Below are 15244 nucleotides of genomic sequence, written 5' to 3' on the forward strand. Positions count from 1 at the left end.
TCAAGGATCAAGGCACCTTAAGTTGATGAACATTTTAAAAAAGTAGTAAAGAGTGATTAAGACATTTTAATGTTTTGAAGCTAAGTAATTTGAAAGGAACCTAATTCAGAAGGAACAAATAAGTTAATGTTATGCCTTGAACATCAAAATCTAGTATCAGGTGCAAAATATTCTAGTGAAAACTCTTACCTCGTTGCTCACTAACACATGGATCCCTGTAGGTCCCTGCCGATAGATCCGGTTTATCTGCTGTGGGGAAATACTGTACAAGTTTGCAATCTTCTCCATCAACTCCAGGGTTGTTAACTCTTCTAAGAAGATAGCATGGTATACTGCAACAGTATTGGAGAAAGACCAACTTTCAGGAGTGAACATACTGGCAAGTTGCAGGTGACATGTGATTATGCGAGACCCTCTTTTGTGTTAGTCACTCTCTTTCAGCCCAACCCACCTCACAAGGTTGCTGTTGTAAGGAAAATAAGAGAAGTACTAGGTATGTTCCCCAGCTTGAGTTATTTATACAAATAATAAAGATAGGATAAAAATAAACAAAAATAAAAAAATAATCCTAGCTAATGCAGTTAATTGCTACAGGCCAACACATTACTTGCACAAGATCAGCCTATAAATTATTTATTGTGTCTTGAGGGATATGCTTTTTGCCTTTCATATGATACAAAGCCCCTCTCTATATTTCATTCATCCAAAACTTGACAAAGAGTGTTGAAAATCAGACATCATGTTGGTTGATACACAACTTTTCAAAGGTTATGCAGGGGGCAGACAAGAAGTCTTGTGATGCTGTATGTCTTCCAGGGATAGCCAAAATCCTCTTTTAAAAGTAAGTTTTCCAAGACCACTATGTGATTCAAAAGGTAATTGCAGGGTTACAAACCCATGTCTAGCCCTCGGAAAGAGATCCTGTAGATATGGTCAATTACTGATTCCATTTTCAATTTTGCACCTAAACCATTAGATGCAATAACTGCTTGCCCTTTGAGTTGAATGTTTAAACCTTAAAACCAACTCATCTACTTTACAAGGGGACTGGGCCATGAGAAGAATCCTTCTATTATCAGGAGAAGGAGCAGACACTGTGGAGACTTATTGTTGTTATAAATAGGGGTATAGGAATAGCGGTAAAATCAACCACAATACTTAGTTGTGATCTCATTTTGGTGATTTGCCATATATCGCTTTTGGAGGCCATTTAATTCAGAACTGAGTTAACATTATAGACAGAGTTCTCCTAATGAAGACATGAAACCTGCCTGCCTGACAAATTTCACATCACTGGGGACCTGTTAGATGTGCTTAGAATTTTTCAGATACTATAGGAACAATGGATCAAAGATGGGGGAAAAAATCCTTTCATTTCTTTTTTTTTTTCTTTACAGAATTTGGTCATGGAAAGTGCAATAGGGCAGAAGCAAGATAATAAATGTGAAGCAAATAGTTAATAAATGAATAATAAAAGTTCTGAAACAGCTCAGATTCTGCCCAAGTGATACTTACTACAAAGATTACTATCTCCATTCTCTCGTTTTTGATGAAGATGAGACCGATTTTGCTCAGGTTCTTGACAGACATAAATGGTCATCTTAGGCCTTACATTCCTAAAGACAAAACAAAATTTTCTTTTCAGTTTTGGCATTGTAAGCAAACGTACAGTTCTCTAACCTTAATCAAAAACTTTAACATGACTATCCAAGGATATGATCAGTATGACTTCTGCTTAAGTAAGGGGTTGGACTTGAAAATCTCCAAAGTCCCTTCCAACTCTGTTATTCTGTATTCTGTATCAATAAATCTGTTTCTATATGCTGTAATTGAACAGTAAGGTGTTAGCAGAGTCACGAATGAAGGCAAATCTACACGTCCCAGGATGATGTTGCAGGATCCAATCTGGGCCAGTCACTGGAAGACCAGAGTTTCTGTCTTCCGAGCTTTCAGATTCATGCTGGTGCTCATCTTCAGAGAACTAGGCTAGAGAGACGTTCCCTGAAGATGGACTCCAACAGAAGTCCAAAAGCTCAGAAGACAAAATTTCTGGTCCCGGTGACTGACCCAGATTGGATCTGAGGACATCTGCGATTTTTACAAGTAGCAGTACTAATGACTGATGATGCAGAGTTACAGTATTAAATTTGGGCCTCTGTCTTCCACAATATTCACATATCTCAACTCACTATGACTGGTATAAGAACAAGGATTATAACAAACCTTCCTTTAATGGCATTAAAAAGTCGAATGCCATCAGCTGGGCCACAAATCTGAACAAAGTCTTCTTTGGACATCTTCAGTAAGTCGGCACCTATACATTTCAAGCACAGATGATTTTCTTTTTCCTTCCAAGAACATATATCCAAGAATACAGACCCACCTTTCACAGATGTTTTATGACAGATGCTTGCTGACCATACATGCTAATTAGAAAACAGGGAGGGCGGGGATAGAAAAGGAGGCGTGTTGCACGTAGTCATCAGAAAGCCGTTGTATACAAATATGCCTAGTTAAACTATCCTGCAGAAATGTCAACACACGGCCTATGCAAAGTAGAGGTGTACCCCTTTTAAGCATACATTAAATACACATACCTGAGAAACTTGAAAATAGTCTACAGAACTGAGAAAACCTATTTCGATGAAGCCACTGCTGAGCATCTTGAATAGAAGCAGAGGGAAGGAGATGCTACATTGCAAAAAGAATAAGAGGGTCTTGAAATGAACTGTTCATCAGTGTCCTAAAAAAGAAAAGCACCACATTAACACGATCCCAAATACTTACATCATTGCTGGAAGGCAGGACCTCCACCTGATGAGTTGGAGAACTGTTGCTAAAAAAATGTATAGAGTTGAGAAAAAAGAAAGCATTTTTTAAATCTCTCATTTAATAAAGTTGGCCATTCCCCACCACCCCTTCCACCATACAGTCTGGTTGATACATTAAAACATTTAAAATGAATCTTATTATTATTTTTTTCTAAATTTGGGCCGTGTATAAATGCAAAGACACCTGCTCCTTGTTTGAACAAGAGCTGCTTGAGTCTTCTCAAGCATCTTTGCTGGTTAATGACTACAATACAGTTTTAAAATAAAATATCAAGCATCTAAACTGTGTCTTGATTTTTAAAAAGGAATCGGCATTACTTGGAGCTAAATCTCATTCAAGTGGTAGAAAAAGCTTTGGCATGAGCTAGGTCTCTTCCCTCAAAGTTTGTCATCTAGCTGGTCCTACAAAGCATAGAACCTTTTTCATAGCAGCCCCTACTCTGTGGAACACCTTTTCCTTGGGATCTGGCAGACCTTTGCTTTTTTCTCCCCACAAACAGCTGGTTCTTCTACAAGCATGGAGATAGGAGGAGATTGGTGCTCAGGGTCCATATTTGGTGATATGTCAGAGAATGTCAGGTTCTGTTACTGTTTCTGGGGTTTTAGTATTGTTGAGAGCGATGGCTCATAAGATGGGTGGTCGTATTTTAAAAATAAATATATAAATAAAATCATTATTATTGTAGATCACTATTCTAGCAAGGTTTGAAGTGATTCATATTTATTTATGATGACAGGATCTTGAGATCCAGAGGTGGTTTATAGATCAGACTGAGGGAAATCATGTCCAGTTCTTCACTTAGCCTTAAAAATTGCTACAGAACTAAGCAAACCAACATCCCTTAGCCCAGAGGTCCCCAACCTTTTGGGCACCAGGGACCGGTTATGTGGAGAGAGGTGTTTCCATGGACCAGAGGGGGCATGGTTTTGTGTGCTGCCTGCACCCCACAGATGGGGCTTTGCTTGTTTGTGCGGCCCAGTTGCTGGCATGCCGCAGCCTGGTACTGGTCCACCACAGACTGGGGGTTGGGGACCCCTGCCTTAGCCCAACACATTTTTTTTGTTACCAAGCTAAAATGGAGGGAATAGGTTGCATATTGTATCTTAAGATCCTTGAAGAAGGAATAGACAGAACAGACAATTAAGACATTATCTTTTCTCCTAGCTAATAGTAGGAAAAAATTGTCTAAAAACTCTCTTGCGTATATTCTCTTATGTAAATAGCTTTAAAATAAGACAAAGTTGTGCAAGAGTTTAGCTGCAGAGGAATGGATCTTACAATCTCAGTCCATCAACATTAAGCTGGGCCTGAAAGCCAGGTTAAGCTTCCTAATCTTTTACATTCGGAAGTGTTTAGAACACACAATCATAAAATCTCAAAACTGGGATGCCTCTGTCAGCAGAAAAGACAAAAATATTTATCACGTACCCATCTCCAAGGCTGAAACTGTTTGGAGAGCTGTTGTAATTTGGAGATGGAGTGTTGTTCACTTGATAAGGCACATCTGGCCATGGGGAACACTGTGCAAACAAAACCAATGTGTTGAGAAAGAGAATCCAAAAATATAATCTCATTCTATTTTAAAACTAGCTTTTGTTGGATCAATAGCAAAAATATATTTATTATCACCAACATGCATATTCCCAACATCATATATGATCATATATGCACTACAATTCAAGTAGTTACTCAAAAGAATAAGCAGGGAATTAACCTACAGTTAGTTTCCTAGCACTGTAGATTTGTACGTGGTGGAACAAATTAAAAGCCCTACTTCAACTGTATATTCAATGGGGAAAAGGGCTGCCAATTTATAAATATAGAATGTAATACATTTCAAGCCCTCTTTACTACATATAACCATGTTATACTTAATATATGCAGAATGGGTCTTACAAGAAAGCTATTACAAGTCTATCCACTCCCTTTTTACACAGAAATAATTCTAAACCTATGCTAAATTATTATATACTGTTATATAATTGAATTCTTAGCAGAATCTAGTGTTCTAAGAGTAAATGTTTGTGCAGCTGGATGTTTCCTGTTTCTCCTCCAGCCCCAATTCCCTACAGCTGTGCTTCTGAAATATGCTTAAGAAATATGCTTAAGATATTATCCCTTATCCATACTGTGGATTTGCTAGTAGCTGTAAGGGGTGCCACAGCTGGGACAGCTAAAAGGATTTCACCATTCATTTGCAGTGATACAACAGGCAACCTATGCATTAACTTAAGTTTTCTCTTCACAGTAAATACAAACATTAGTAAATATTTAACTTTTTTGGAACAAGGACTATATGGCTTCCTGCTTTAAGATGCTAAAGGTTATGCTCATCAACAGCAGGCCACCTTAATCTGATAGTCCTTTTAAAACTAGGTCACTTTCCATGCAGAGGTCTCATTGTCCTCAACTATTAGGACACATAATGTGCTGGGTAAATGACACAGACAGATATAAAAGGTTCTATGAATGAAACAGCAAATTTGTTTCAGCTCTTTTTTAAACATTAACTTTGCCCTACTTTCTCAATATTTGTTTAATCTGGGTCTTGCAGCAATGTGAACTTTAAGACTAAAATGTCAACATTCAATTAATTCTCAACAGAAGAATGAGACCAAAACTTTCCTGCAGACCGAGAAAATATCTGCATATTGATCTGATTATTATTTTTGTTTTGCTTAAATTGCCCAATAATGAAATGAAATGACCTGCACAAATAAAACACAAAATCTAAAATGAATTAGAAGAATTGAAGGGAAAAATATCTTGAAGGTAGAAGTAAGCAGAGGATAACATAATAAGATCAAAAAATCATTTTTAAAGATTTAAACAACTGAGATCATCAGAAGACCTTCACTCTGGGCTGAAAGAATATATACATCAGTAAACCTCTCTAGGGAAGTCCGTCTATAATCTGGATGCCCCATTGTTAAGGCCCTGTTTCTACGAGCAATCCCTCTCATTCAGTGGAGGTACTCGTCAAGAGGATTGTGGTTCTTTCTCACATGTTATTTCCCCGGCACAACAGCACAACCATTCTCCTTCTGTACACCCAGCCTGGCACATTGTGAGTATCATTCTGAGGAGGTCTGCAGAATTATACATTTTGAGATTACAATATAATTGTACATGCAGCCTGAGATGCAAAAGAAGTGGTTATTATTTATTATTCCGGTGGCAGGGAATGGGGGTGGGAGTTTGACCTCAATTCATTGCCAAAAGTGGCTTCTTCACTGCATCTAATGATAGGCCAAGCCTGTGGATTTTAGAAAATTACCTCAGTATCCAAGTGGGGACACTTTAAGTAACTTCTTTTCAATTGGCTTAGAAAGTTATTATTGGCTACTCTGATATTTCAGAATCCAGCAGAACATCCTTTTCAGCTCTTTGGAACTTTAGAAAGCATCCATTTTAGGATATATTAGTTTTGAATACAGGTCAAGCAGGTCATACTGAGCACCACCAAATCTAAAAATGCAACAGTGTCCTGTTTTAGACTTTACCCAATGTATCATTTTACTTCAAAATTGAACACTCCACAATATTGCCTTCTATACATATAAAATATGCAGTCTTTTGCAAGTAATAACCATAAAACACTGCAACTCTAGGACAGTGGTACCTCAGTGAGAATGGTTGTATCATAGGAAGGCTGATATTTCTCCCTTTCTTGAGTGGTTTTCTTCTCCATTTTTTCTCTGTCTGTTTTCTGTTTCCTATCTGCTCCTTTAGGCTATAAAAGCACATACAAATTTAGTTTGTCTTAAGCAAAGGATTGTTAAACAGAAAGTGCAGAAGGTTTTATTGACAGATGAAAAAAGTGACATTGAGGCATAATTTAATGGACATTCTTCCCTTGCGTATATGTGCCATGGGGTATAGGATAGAAAATTATTTTTGTAAAACTGGCTAGGGGGATCTGTTCCAGATGTTGTTGAACTCTAAATCTTGCCCAATATGGCTCTGGAGAGAAATGCTGGTAGTACAACAATATATAGAGGGTGCTGCAATTTCTCCAGCCTTTCTGAAGGATACTTTGCATTAGCAATGGCATCAGAGGATATGACCATGGTGAGCAGGACAAATCCTGCTTTTCTTCTGCAAACCTTAGACTTTAGCTACTCAACAAACTTAGAAGGCTCACAGATACTAGAATTATTAAAGTGATTATTCATCAAGTGAATTTCATGGCAGAGAGGATTTTTATTGGAGAACTTCCTTTTATAATTTTAACTTTATTGCATATAAAACAATATCCCAATAAAGTATCAGTATCACACTCTCCATTCCAAAAGTCAAACACATATACGTGTATACAGAGACATACCTGCCTTCATTCAGAGGGATATAATCTATTATATTAATCATCATTGGCTAATATTCCAATTTGCTTGGTGATAGCTAGAATTCAATTTTGTTTCTAGTTTTTATTTATTTGTTTTTTATCGCACCTTTATTTTAGCACGTGTTATTACGGAAATTGATCCGAAGTGGAATGCAGGAAGGAATAGGCCAAGTCACATGAGTCAAGAATCTTTATATAAATGCACAAATTATAGTAAATGAACAGAAAGAACTAGGAGGCTAAATGCAAATATGATGTAGTCAACATTACAAAATCCGGTAGGATGAAACTCATGAGTGGAATGTAGGGATTCAGTGATATAACTTACTCAAAAGTAATATGCCAGACAAAAGGGGAGGAAGAGTAGCCTCATACGTGGGAAGCACACACATGTGCTGATAGACAGGAATTTTAGCATCAGTCTATTTGGAAGTACTTTGTAAGAATACAAGGAAGGGAAACTAATGAAAATAGTATTATGATGGTGTGCTATAGACTATCAAACCAGACAGAAGTGGATAATCATTCTTAGATATCTTACAGAAATTACAGAGAAAAGAAACATGGTAATAATAGAAGACTTTAACCATCTGGAACATCATTGGAAACAAAGAAAGTCAGCACTGCAAGATCTTCAGAGCTGGGCTTACTGACTTCCATTTTCCAGACAAGAAAAAAAGGAGACGGGCTTTCCTAGATCTCATTCTATACATTTGAGAGTGCTTACCGAAAAGTAAAAGAAATAAGAAAGTGGCCATGCTCAAGTTATATAAAAATAGAAACTGAAGCAGTCATTCATTCACCCTAGAGTTCAGAAGAGCCAATTTCCCCAGAATTTGAAAAGTACTAGGTAGGATCCCATGAATAGATAACCTTATGTCAAATGAAGTGCAGGTTGGGAATAAGATATTGGAAGTACAAATGTACCCCATTCTAATGAGAAAAAAAATGGAAAGAGATTAGGAATCAGTTCTGGATGCACAGAGAGCTGTTCAGTGAACTAAGACCTGAAGGGGCCATATAAAGGAAATTGAATAACTGACAAAAGCGGGGTAATGATCACCAAGAGGAAGTAAAGAGATGTCAAAAATTAATGAACAATCCAAAATATATGTGGTTATCTGTAATTTTCACAGACCAATCTCTCCCCACCCATAATTGTGCCAATTTAAACTTCATACACCCTTCTTTTTCTGAGAGCCTACAGATCCCCTCATATCTGTCCAACCATCCTCTTTTCAAGAATAATGAAGGGGGGGAGAAGAAATGTCATTTGTAGCATCTCCTTATGGCACCAAATTAATAGAAGAAATTAGCCACATACCTTAAATACTTTGATCTGGCAGCTTGCAGAATGCAAGTGTTCTGTATACTCCCCGTTTTCATTCTGTTTAAACGTATCCATTTGTACTCGGAACGGTACCCCTTTCTCCCCTCCATGTTTCCTTGGAGTAAATTCCGTACTAATACAGTGTACCTAGCCAAAAGAGATGTGCTTAGCGCTCAAGTCCAAATCACGCTGTTTGAAATTTGGGGTGTTTTGTTTTGTTTTTAATAGAGGTATTTGACAGGTCCCATGTGGGGAACTAATAATGTAACCTACTGGGAAAGGAATCAGTATTACCTAAATGGAGGTACCTACTGAATCCTCGCGGCACAGTGGTTAGAATGCAGTATTGCAGGCAAACTCTGCCCACAGCCTGGAGTTTGATCCTGATGGAGCTCAAGGTTGGCTCAGCCTTCCAATGATGGTAAAATGAGACCCAGATGGGAGCAATATGCAAATAATGCTTTGACATTGTAAACCACCCATTGAGCTGTAAAACTCAATGGGCAGTATAGAGATGCTAATGCTATTACCCAAATTGCATTCTTCTTTTCATCAGCTCTTCCCTAAAGCAGCTATTTTCTTCCACCAAACATTAAATAATGGAAAGGATAACATTTGTCCTATAATTATCTGCCTTTTAATGATTAAAAGTTCACTGGTAGTTTGGACCATACTTCAGTATGGTTAACTGAAGCAGATACTGTTGTGCTCAGATGGTGAGGCCGCTTTTAATATTCAGAGATACCTTTAACCCTCAATGTTTTTTGTTAAAAAAAATATTTTACTCCTCTTCTTGGAGAAAAATGAAAATTATGTAATCTTCAATAATTGGAATATAAAGTGCATAGTATTGCCTATTTGTATCTTCCATTAGTTGAACTGATATATATACATATTTTGGATAAAGTTAGTATTATATATATAAAAACTATGAATGTTGAGATATATTGTTCCAGGCCGTTCTCTTGTAGTCTTGTTTCTTTCTTGCCTTATAAAACATTAAAAGTGAAAACAAAATTCAGTTGACTTAATTATGGCACATATGTAGCACATGCTCCTGAGGTTAGGAAGACAGTACATGTAGTCCTCAACTTACAACAGTTCATGTAGTGACCTTTCAAAGTTACAGCGGCACTGAAAAAACTGACATGAGCATTTTTCACACTTACGACCTTTGAAATATCCCCCGGTCATGTGATCAAAATTCGAACTGTTGACAAGTGACATGTACTTATGATGGCTGCAGTGTCCCAGGGTCATGGGATCACCTTTTGAAAATTAATTTTTAAACATAAGTTAAGGTGATCTGTCCTGCCCATTTAGTAAACATTCTTGTCTTTAGAAGTGTTATTTTATGATCAATTTCATATTTATAGCAGCCATTCTTCAAATTCCAAAATGTGCATACCCTAGAGGTTGAATGTCATTGTTAAATGCACTGTATAATCCTATTTTTACTGTCTTCTCACAATTTATTATCAACATATAAGATTCCAATCTCATTTTAAATTATATTATTTCTTTTGCTTTGGTGTGATATCTGGGCAATATGGAAAGGAATACCAATTAAAGTTAAAGAGAGGCTGAAATAAAATTCTCAGATTCTTAATCCCATATATTCTCAACCAAATATATCCCAGAGAACATGAAAGAATAGTACCCCCTAATGATCTGAGGTAAAACATATTCCACTTAGGGGTTATTTTCTTTCCTTACCTGAATAAACGCAGATGCTCTCTTAGATGGATCCCACAGAAATTCAACCGTATTCAGCTGGGTGGGACTTGCTCTGGGATCTAAGATACCAACTGACAGTGGGATATCTGTAGAAGAAAACCCCTAAAATATTAAAAAAATTAAAAATTGAAGAGAAGAAACATTGCAGTGTAAACACCAGATGCATTTGAAAGACCAGCCTGACACAACTAGCTGCAGAGTAAGAAACCTGGTCTTAGCTTTTCCATCTGAAAGGGATTCTTGGAGTTGTAAATCCTGGGAAACTAACATTATCCTACCCTATTTAATACCTCTTCTGGCTTTCATAGCACAGGTAAAGAGTTTGTTTATATTATCAGCAAAAATATATATGGTTATGTAAAAGCCACTTTTCTAACAGCTTTTACCTAAAAGGTGAGAAATAAATATATTAATACAAAAACACACACACACATTTCATTGATGTTGGAATGAAATCTAACAAAAGCAAAAGCTTGTTGTTTATTTCAAGACACCAACTATTTTCCAGCTTGTAAATATTGCAACAGGTATAAAGAAGAACCAACTGTTTTCCAAATTCATAAATATTACAACAGGTATATTTGTAATATTTGTTGTGTTTTACGGGCAAGTCATACATCCAAGAAAGAAGCAATGGATACCGTAATGAAAAGTTCTCACCTATGTCAAGGATGCGGTCTCCAGGACGACTCCATCTCCAGCCTTCTAGCTGTTGGTGCTCGGTATATTGCAAACGCCGATCATGAAAAACTACCCGAATAATGCTCTATGGGGAGAAAAGTGGATGAAATAATACAAGAAGCTTGTATTTTTTTAAAAAAATACACTTTCCACTTCTAGGACAAAGCTGATAGAAGACTTGCAATGTGTATTTTATTTATTTAAGTGGATGTGCAGAAATCACCCATCATCATAAAGAAGAATATTTTAATTAAATAAAATTGCTATTCAGAATATACATCTGCAATCTGGAAAACTGTATTGTTTAGTACTATAGTATCTTGTCATGTGATATCCACTGCAAATAGCTAGATATATCCCACTTTGCAAATCGTATCTACGGTCACTACTTGTTTTTAACAAATCCTTGAAAGAACTAAACATCAAGAAAGTGAAATATTTGGAGAAAGATTGAGTAATAGAAAGGAGAGCAATATTCTGAAATCTCCAGGAACTGAAAAAAGATAAAAGTGAGTAGCCTTTATAATATAGGATATTAATTATTTGTCTTTATTTAATCAGCCCATTTATTAAGGGAGAAGATCTTAGAAGTTTTATATCCAAATGAAAAGTCCGAGAGAGATCCAAAATGATCTGGGTTTATATATTGATTTCCATGTTATGAACTGTAGGCTTGCATGTATGTTTTGAACTAGATGCATTGAGAATGGATGTGCCTCTGATTGCAAAGTGGCCTGTTAAAATTCCAGTGCAATTCACTAAGTTTATGAACATTTGTTTGGCCAGGATAGAAATATGCAGTCATTTTATTACACGATGTTTTGTTTTTTTTATTCTAAAACACAATATATAAAGAAACATTGAATTCTTAAGTGATAGCAAAACTCCAAATTATAGTCATACATTCTCAAGTCATTTACTGATCTGCTATGCTGACCAAGTAATCGACAAATATCTGTTATCATACACTGGGGTGAATGTGGAAAACTCTGGATGCTGTCAAAAACTACCCTTTATAGATCAATATTATGAGCGACAGCAGCGGTGCAAAGGTAGTCTTACCTAGTCATACCTGCAATTAAAAAAAATCAGTAACCCTCTATTTGATCTTTAATAGATGTTGCACTATTGCAAATAAGGATGCAGTCAAGAAATGTAAATGCTATTTCAGTCCAAAATATGTCTAACTTTGTGACCAGAAAACCAAAGGTCTACATCAATAGTTCTCAAACAGTATTCATTCTTTGAGAGTCCTCAAACATTGGGGATTTCTTAAAAAGGACTATGGGTATTCAAGTTTCCTTAAAAATGAGTTATGCATCATGAATAATAATGTAAAATACAAAAGAATCCTGGATTCATTCAGGTTCCACACTTGGCAGACAATGTACAATGTACAAAAACTGCATTCTAAAATTCTACTATGGAATATTCTGACATGCAAAGCGAATCTGAAAGAAAGGCACAGATTAAATACAGATAATTTATGAAGAAAATGTTCATAGTAGTCAAGGAATTTAGAAAATCTCTAATGTACACAAAACCCTGGAATTCCAGTTATTTCTACGTAAATCAGGAAACAGAACAACCACTATGGCTCATGTACCATTAAAGTGTTTTCCAGCAACATAATCTATATCCAGTAGCTCTTATGTGTGGCAGCAGGAAAAAAATATCCTTACCTTCACATATTTTGTGTTTAAATCTTGGAACTCTCCCAATTTCCTATTCTCAAGTAGACGGATTTCATATGACTGACCTAGGAGTTCAAGGAAACATTTCCAAGTTGTTTAAGCATGTTGCAGCAAGAATAGCAAGAGACAGTTGCACCGGCATCAATCATGTTTGGGAGAGATGCTTTGGGGCTGTTGTTGTTTTTGACAATTTTCTCCTAATAAATGGTCAGACATTATTGCAACTTATGCTTAATTTAAATATTGTATTTTTGTTATATCAATGATGTGGATATTCCAAGAATTTAGAACTTTCTAATTCCTTCCAAGACAACTTGAAACATATTACATGGTCTAATTGCATGTAATCATCTGGAAGATGTCTTCTTAAACAGCTACATCTTTCAAATCAGCTGCAGCTCCAAGAATACACAAGTATTCTTGAATATTTTCTATAATTATTTCAGCAATATGTGTGTTTTTTATTGTGTTGTACCATCAGAGTGAGATATTCTACCATTTAAATCCACAGAATTTGACTAATGGATCTTTGCTTCAGGAATTATCAGGAGAGGTTACTACTATAGCCACTGAGTCTAACCCTAAAATAAATGAATTAGCCCCAGTGGGCACTTTTGAGTAGTCATGCATAAATTTGCACTATTAATATTTTTCAAAAGCTAACTGCAAAAAGATGAATGGTAAATACTAAGCACTCCAGAGAATTCAAACAATGACCTAAAACTGGTCTTCATACAAGTACTTTAATTAAAGAGCAGATATAATGATGGAATTAGTCTGTTTCTTCCCTTTTGGGGCTATTTACTAGCTTCCAGAGGATCACATAGATGAGAACCCAGTGACAAGATCAGCTCTTTAAATGACCTCCTAATAATATAACTGTGTATCACACAGAAACTCTCAGCATGAAATGAGCAGGTGTGTTTTTAGTAAATAGCAATGACTTTTCATTTATTTTAGAAATAGCTTTGAACATTTGTTTTGTATTAAGCTTGTCACATGTTGCTATTAGAAACACAGTTGAATCTGGTCAATAGTCTTTCAAAATGGTACAAAACTATACAATTAACTGTAAGAGTTTAGTGCAATACAGGAACTCATGGGAATTAAATCTATTCTTCTATTATCAAGGTAAGAATTTGGCCTGTATTTCCATGTATATAAGCCTAATCAGAAATATAAACGTATTTATTTTGGATATAATACTGTTTGTTTGGTAACCAAATGTTGAGAACAAGATCAAAATTATAAATATGATAAAACAAGAAGCAGACATGGAGAAACAGGCTTTTCAAGTTCTTCTAATCACTTCCCCTCCTTGTACAAGAATGTAGTTCAGTGTATAACAAGGCAATCTAAAATAATAATCAGTATGACTTCTGGTTTGACCAGTGAAATTGATTTTTTTTTTTAAAAAATATATATCTTTTCCTTATGCAGAGAAAATGTTACATTTCTGGAATTTTGTCCAGAAATAATAGTGGGTTTTTTTGTTACCCAAATACTTTAAATACTTTACGCCAAAATTCTATTGATATGGACCCTGAGAATTATGGAATTAGCTATTGCTGAATAAGAGCTCAAGAATAAGACAAAACTCTCTGAAAAAAGCAAAAAAAATAATAACCATTACTATAGCTCTTCTGGAAACAAAGGAAACAAATAGAGCAAAACAAAAGGAAAACAAAAAACCAACTCTTCCACATAAAGCCGCGTTTAGAATAACTCCATTCACTTTATTAAAATTATCAAGAATAACAAGAGATTCGCTCCAGAACATTTTAGCCATGGTAACTGAAGACTTGGCCTTATCCATAATGCTGGGTTAGGATAAGCTGACAGCTTGACTTGGCGCCAGTTCTTTTTTGTTGTTGTTTTTAATGTTTATGGTTTTAATATGGCTTTAATAGTTTTTTTATGCAACTTTAATTCTTGATTGGGAGCTGCCCAGAGTTTGGTAAAAGACGGGAGGCTATAAAATATTAAATAAATAAAATGTCATTAAATGAGGCAGTCACTAAACAAAGACTACCTGTATGTATAATCCATCTTTTCTTACTATGGTTTTCCACAAGCTGAACCAATCAAAAGTAAAACAGCCTGCTATTAGGCCATTTCCAAAACAAAGTACACATGGATATTGCATCACCGGTTCACAAGAGAATAGCTTTATGTAGAATGGGTGGGAAAAAGGCACAAGGAACTGAATATTGACTGTAGTATCAATAGAACTTGCATTTGATGCACTGCAATAACTAGACTTCTTTTGTAATGGGTCAAAGGCTTACCACAATAAATCTGCTTTATCTGTGCCTTTGTGCCCTGGGAAATATATGTTTGCAATATTTTGTCTTGTCAGCTGAGAAAGGCCTGACAGCAGGTCAAGACATACCAGAGCCAAAGAGGTTTGTTTATATGGTTCTACTAAGCTGGCTATAGTACATATATATTCAGTGTGGTTCCACAATAATAATAAAAAAGTAGTAAAATCGACTAGGTTCACAATGTTCCTGAATTGTATTATATGCAGCAATTCCACCTGTCTTCAAAAGAATTTTTATGAGCTTTCTGCATCAACTAACACCATTTTTGCCTGCAATTAAAAACATCATAAATAAAAGAGCA

At 35.9% G+C, this 15244-nt stretch overlaps 1 protein-coding gene across 1 annotated transcript in view; it reads right to left on the reverse strand.

The window, feature by feature from the left end:
* Window positions 1–15244, reverse strand: part of TFCP2L1 (transcription factor CP2 like 1) — a 36609-nt gene that overhangs the window by 3388 nt on the left and 17977 nt on the right. Inside the window, exons 3-13 of the mRNA XM_015817641.1 lie at window positions 12608–12684; window positions 10905–11010; window positions 10224–10330; window positions 8502–8654; window positions 6455–6565; window positions 4261–4352; window positions 2788–2836; window positions 2598–2691; window positions 2224–2314; window positions 1516–1616; window positions 190–332 (exon numbers count right to left, since the gene is read on the reverse strand). Coding sequence (XP_015673127.1) covers window positions 190–332; window positions 1516–1616; window positions 2224–2314; window positions 2598–2691; window positions 2788–2836; window positions 4261–4352; window positions 6455–6565; window positions 8502–8654; window positions 10224–10330; window positions 10905–11010; window positions 12608–12684 — 1124 coding nt within the window. The remainder of the gene's footprint in view (window positions 1–189; window positions 333–1515; window positions 1617–2223; window positions 2315–2597; window positions 2692–2787; window positions 2837–4260; window positions 4353–6454; window positions 6566–8501; window positions 8655–10223; window positions 10331–10904; window positions 11011–12607; window positions 12685–15244) is intronic.

The sequence above is a fragment of the Protobothrops mucrosquamatus genome, unplaced genomic scaffold, assembly GCF_001527695.2.
Source record: "Protobothrops mucrosquamatus isolate PMUCROS unplaced genomic scaffold, P.Mucros_1.0 scaffold613, whole genome shotgun sequence".
NCBI lineage: Eukaryota > Metazoa > Chordata > Lepidosauria > Squamata > Viperidae > Protobothrops > Protobothrops mucrosquamatus.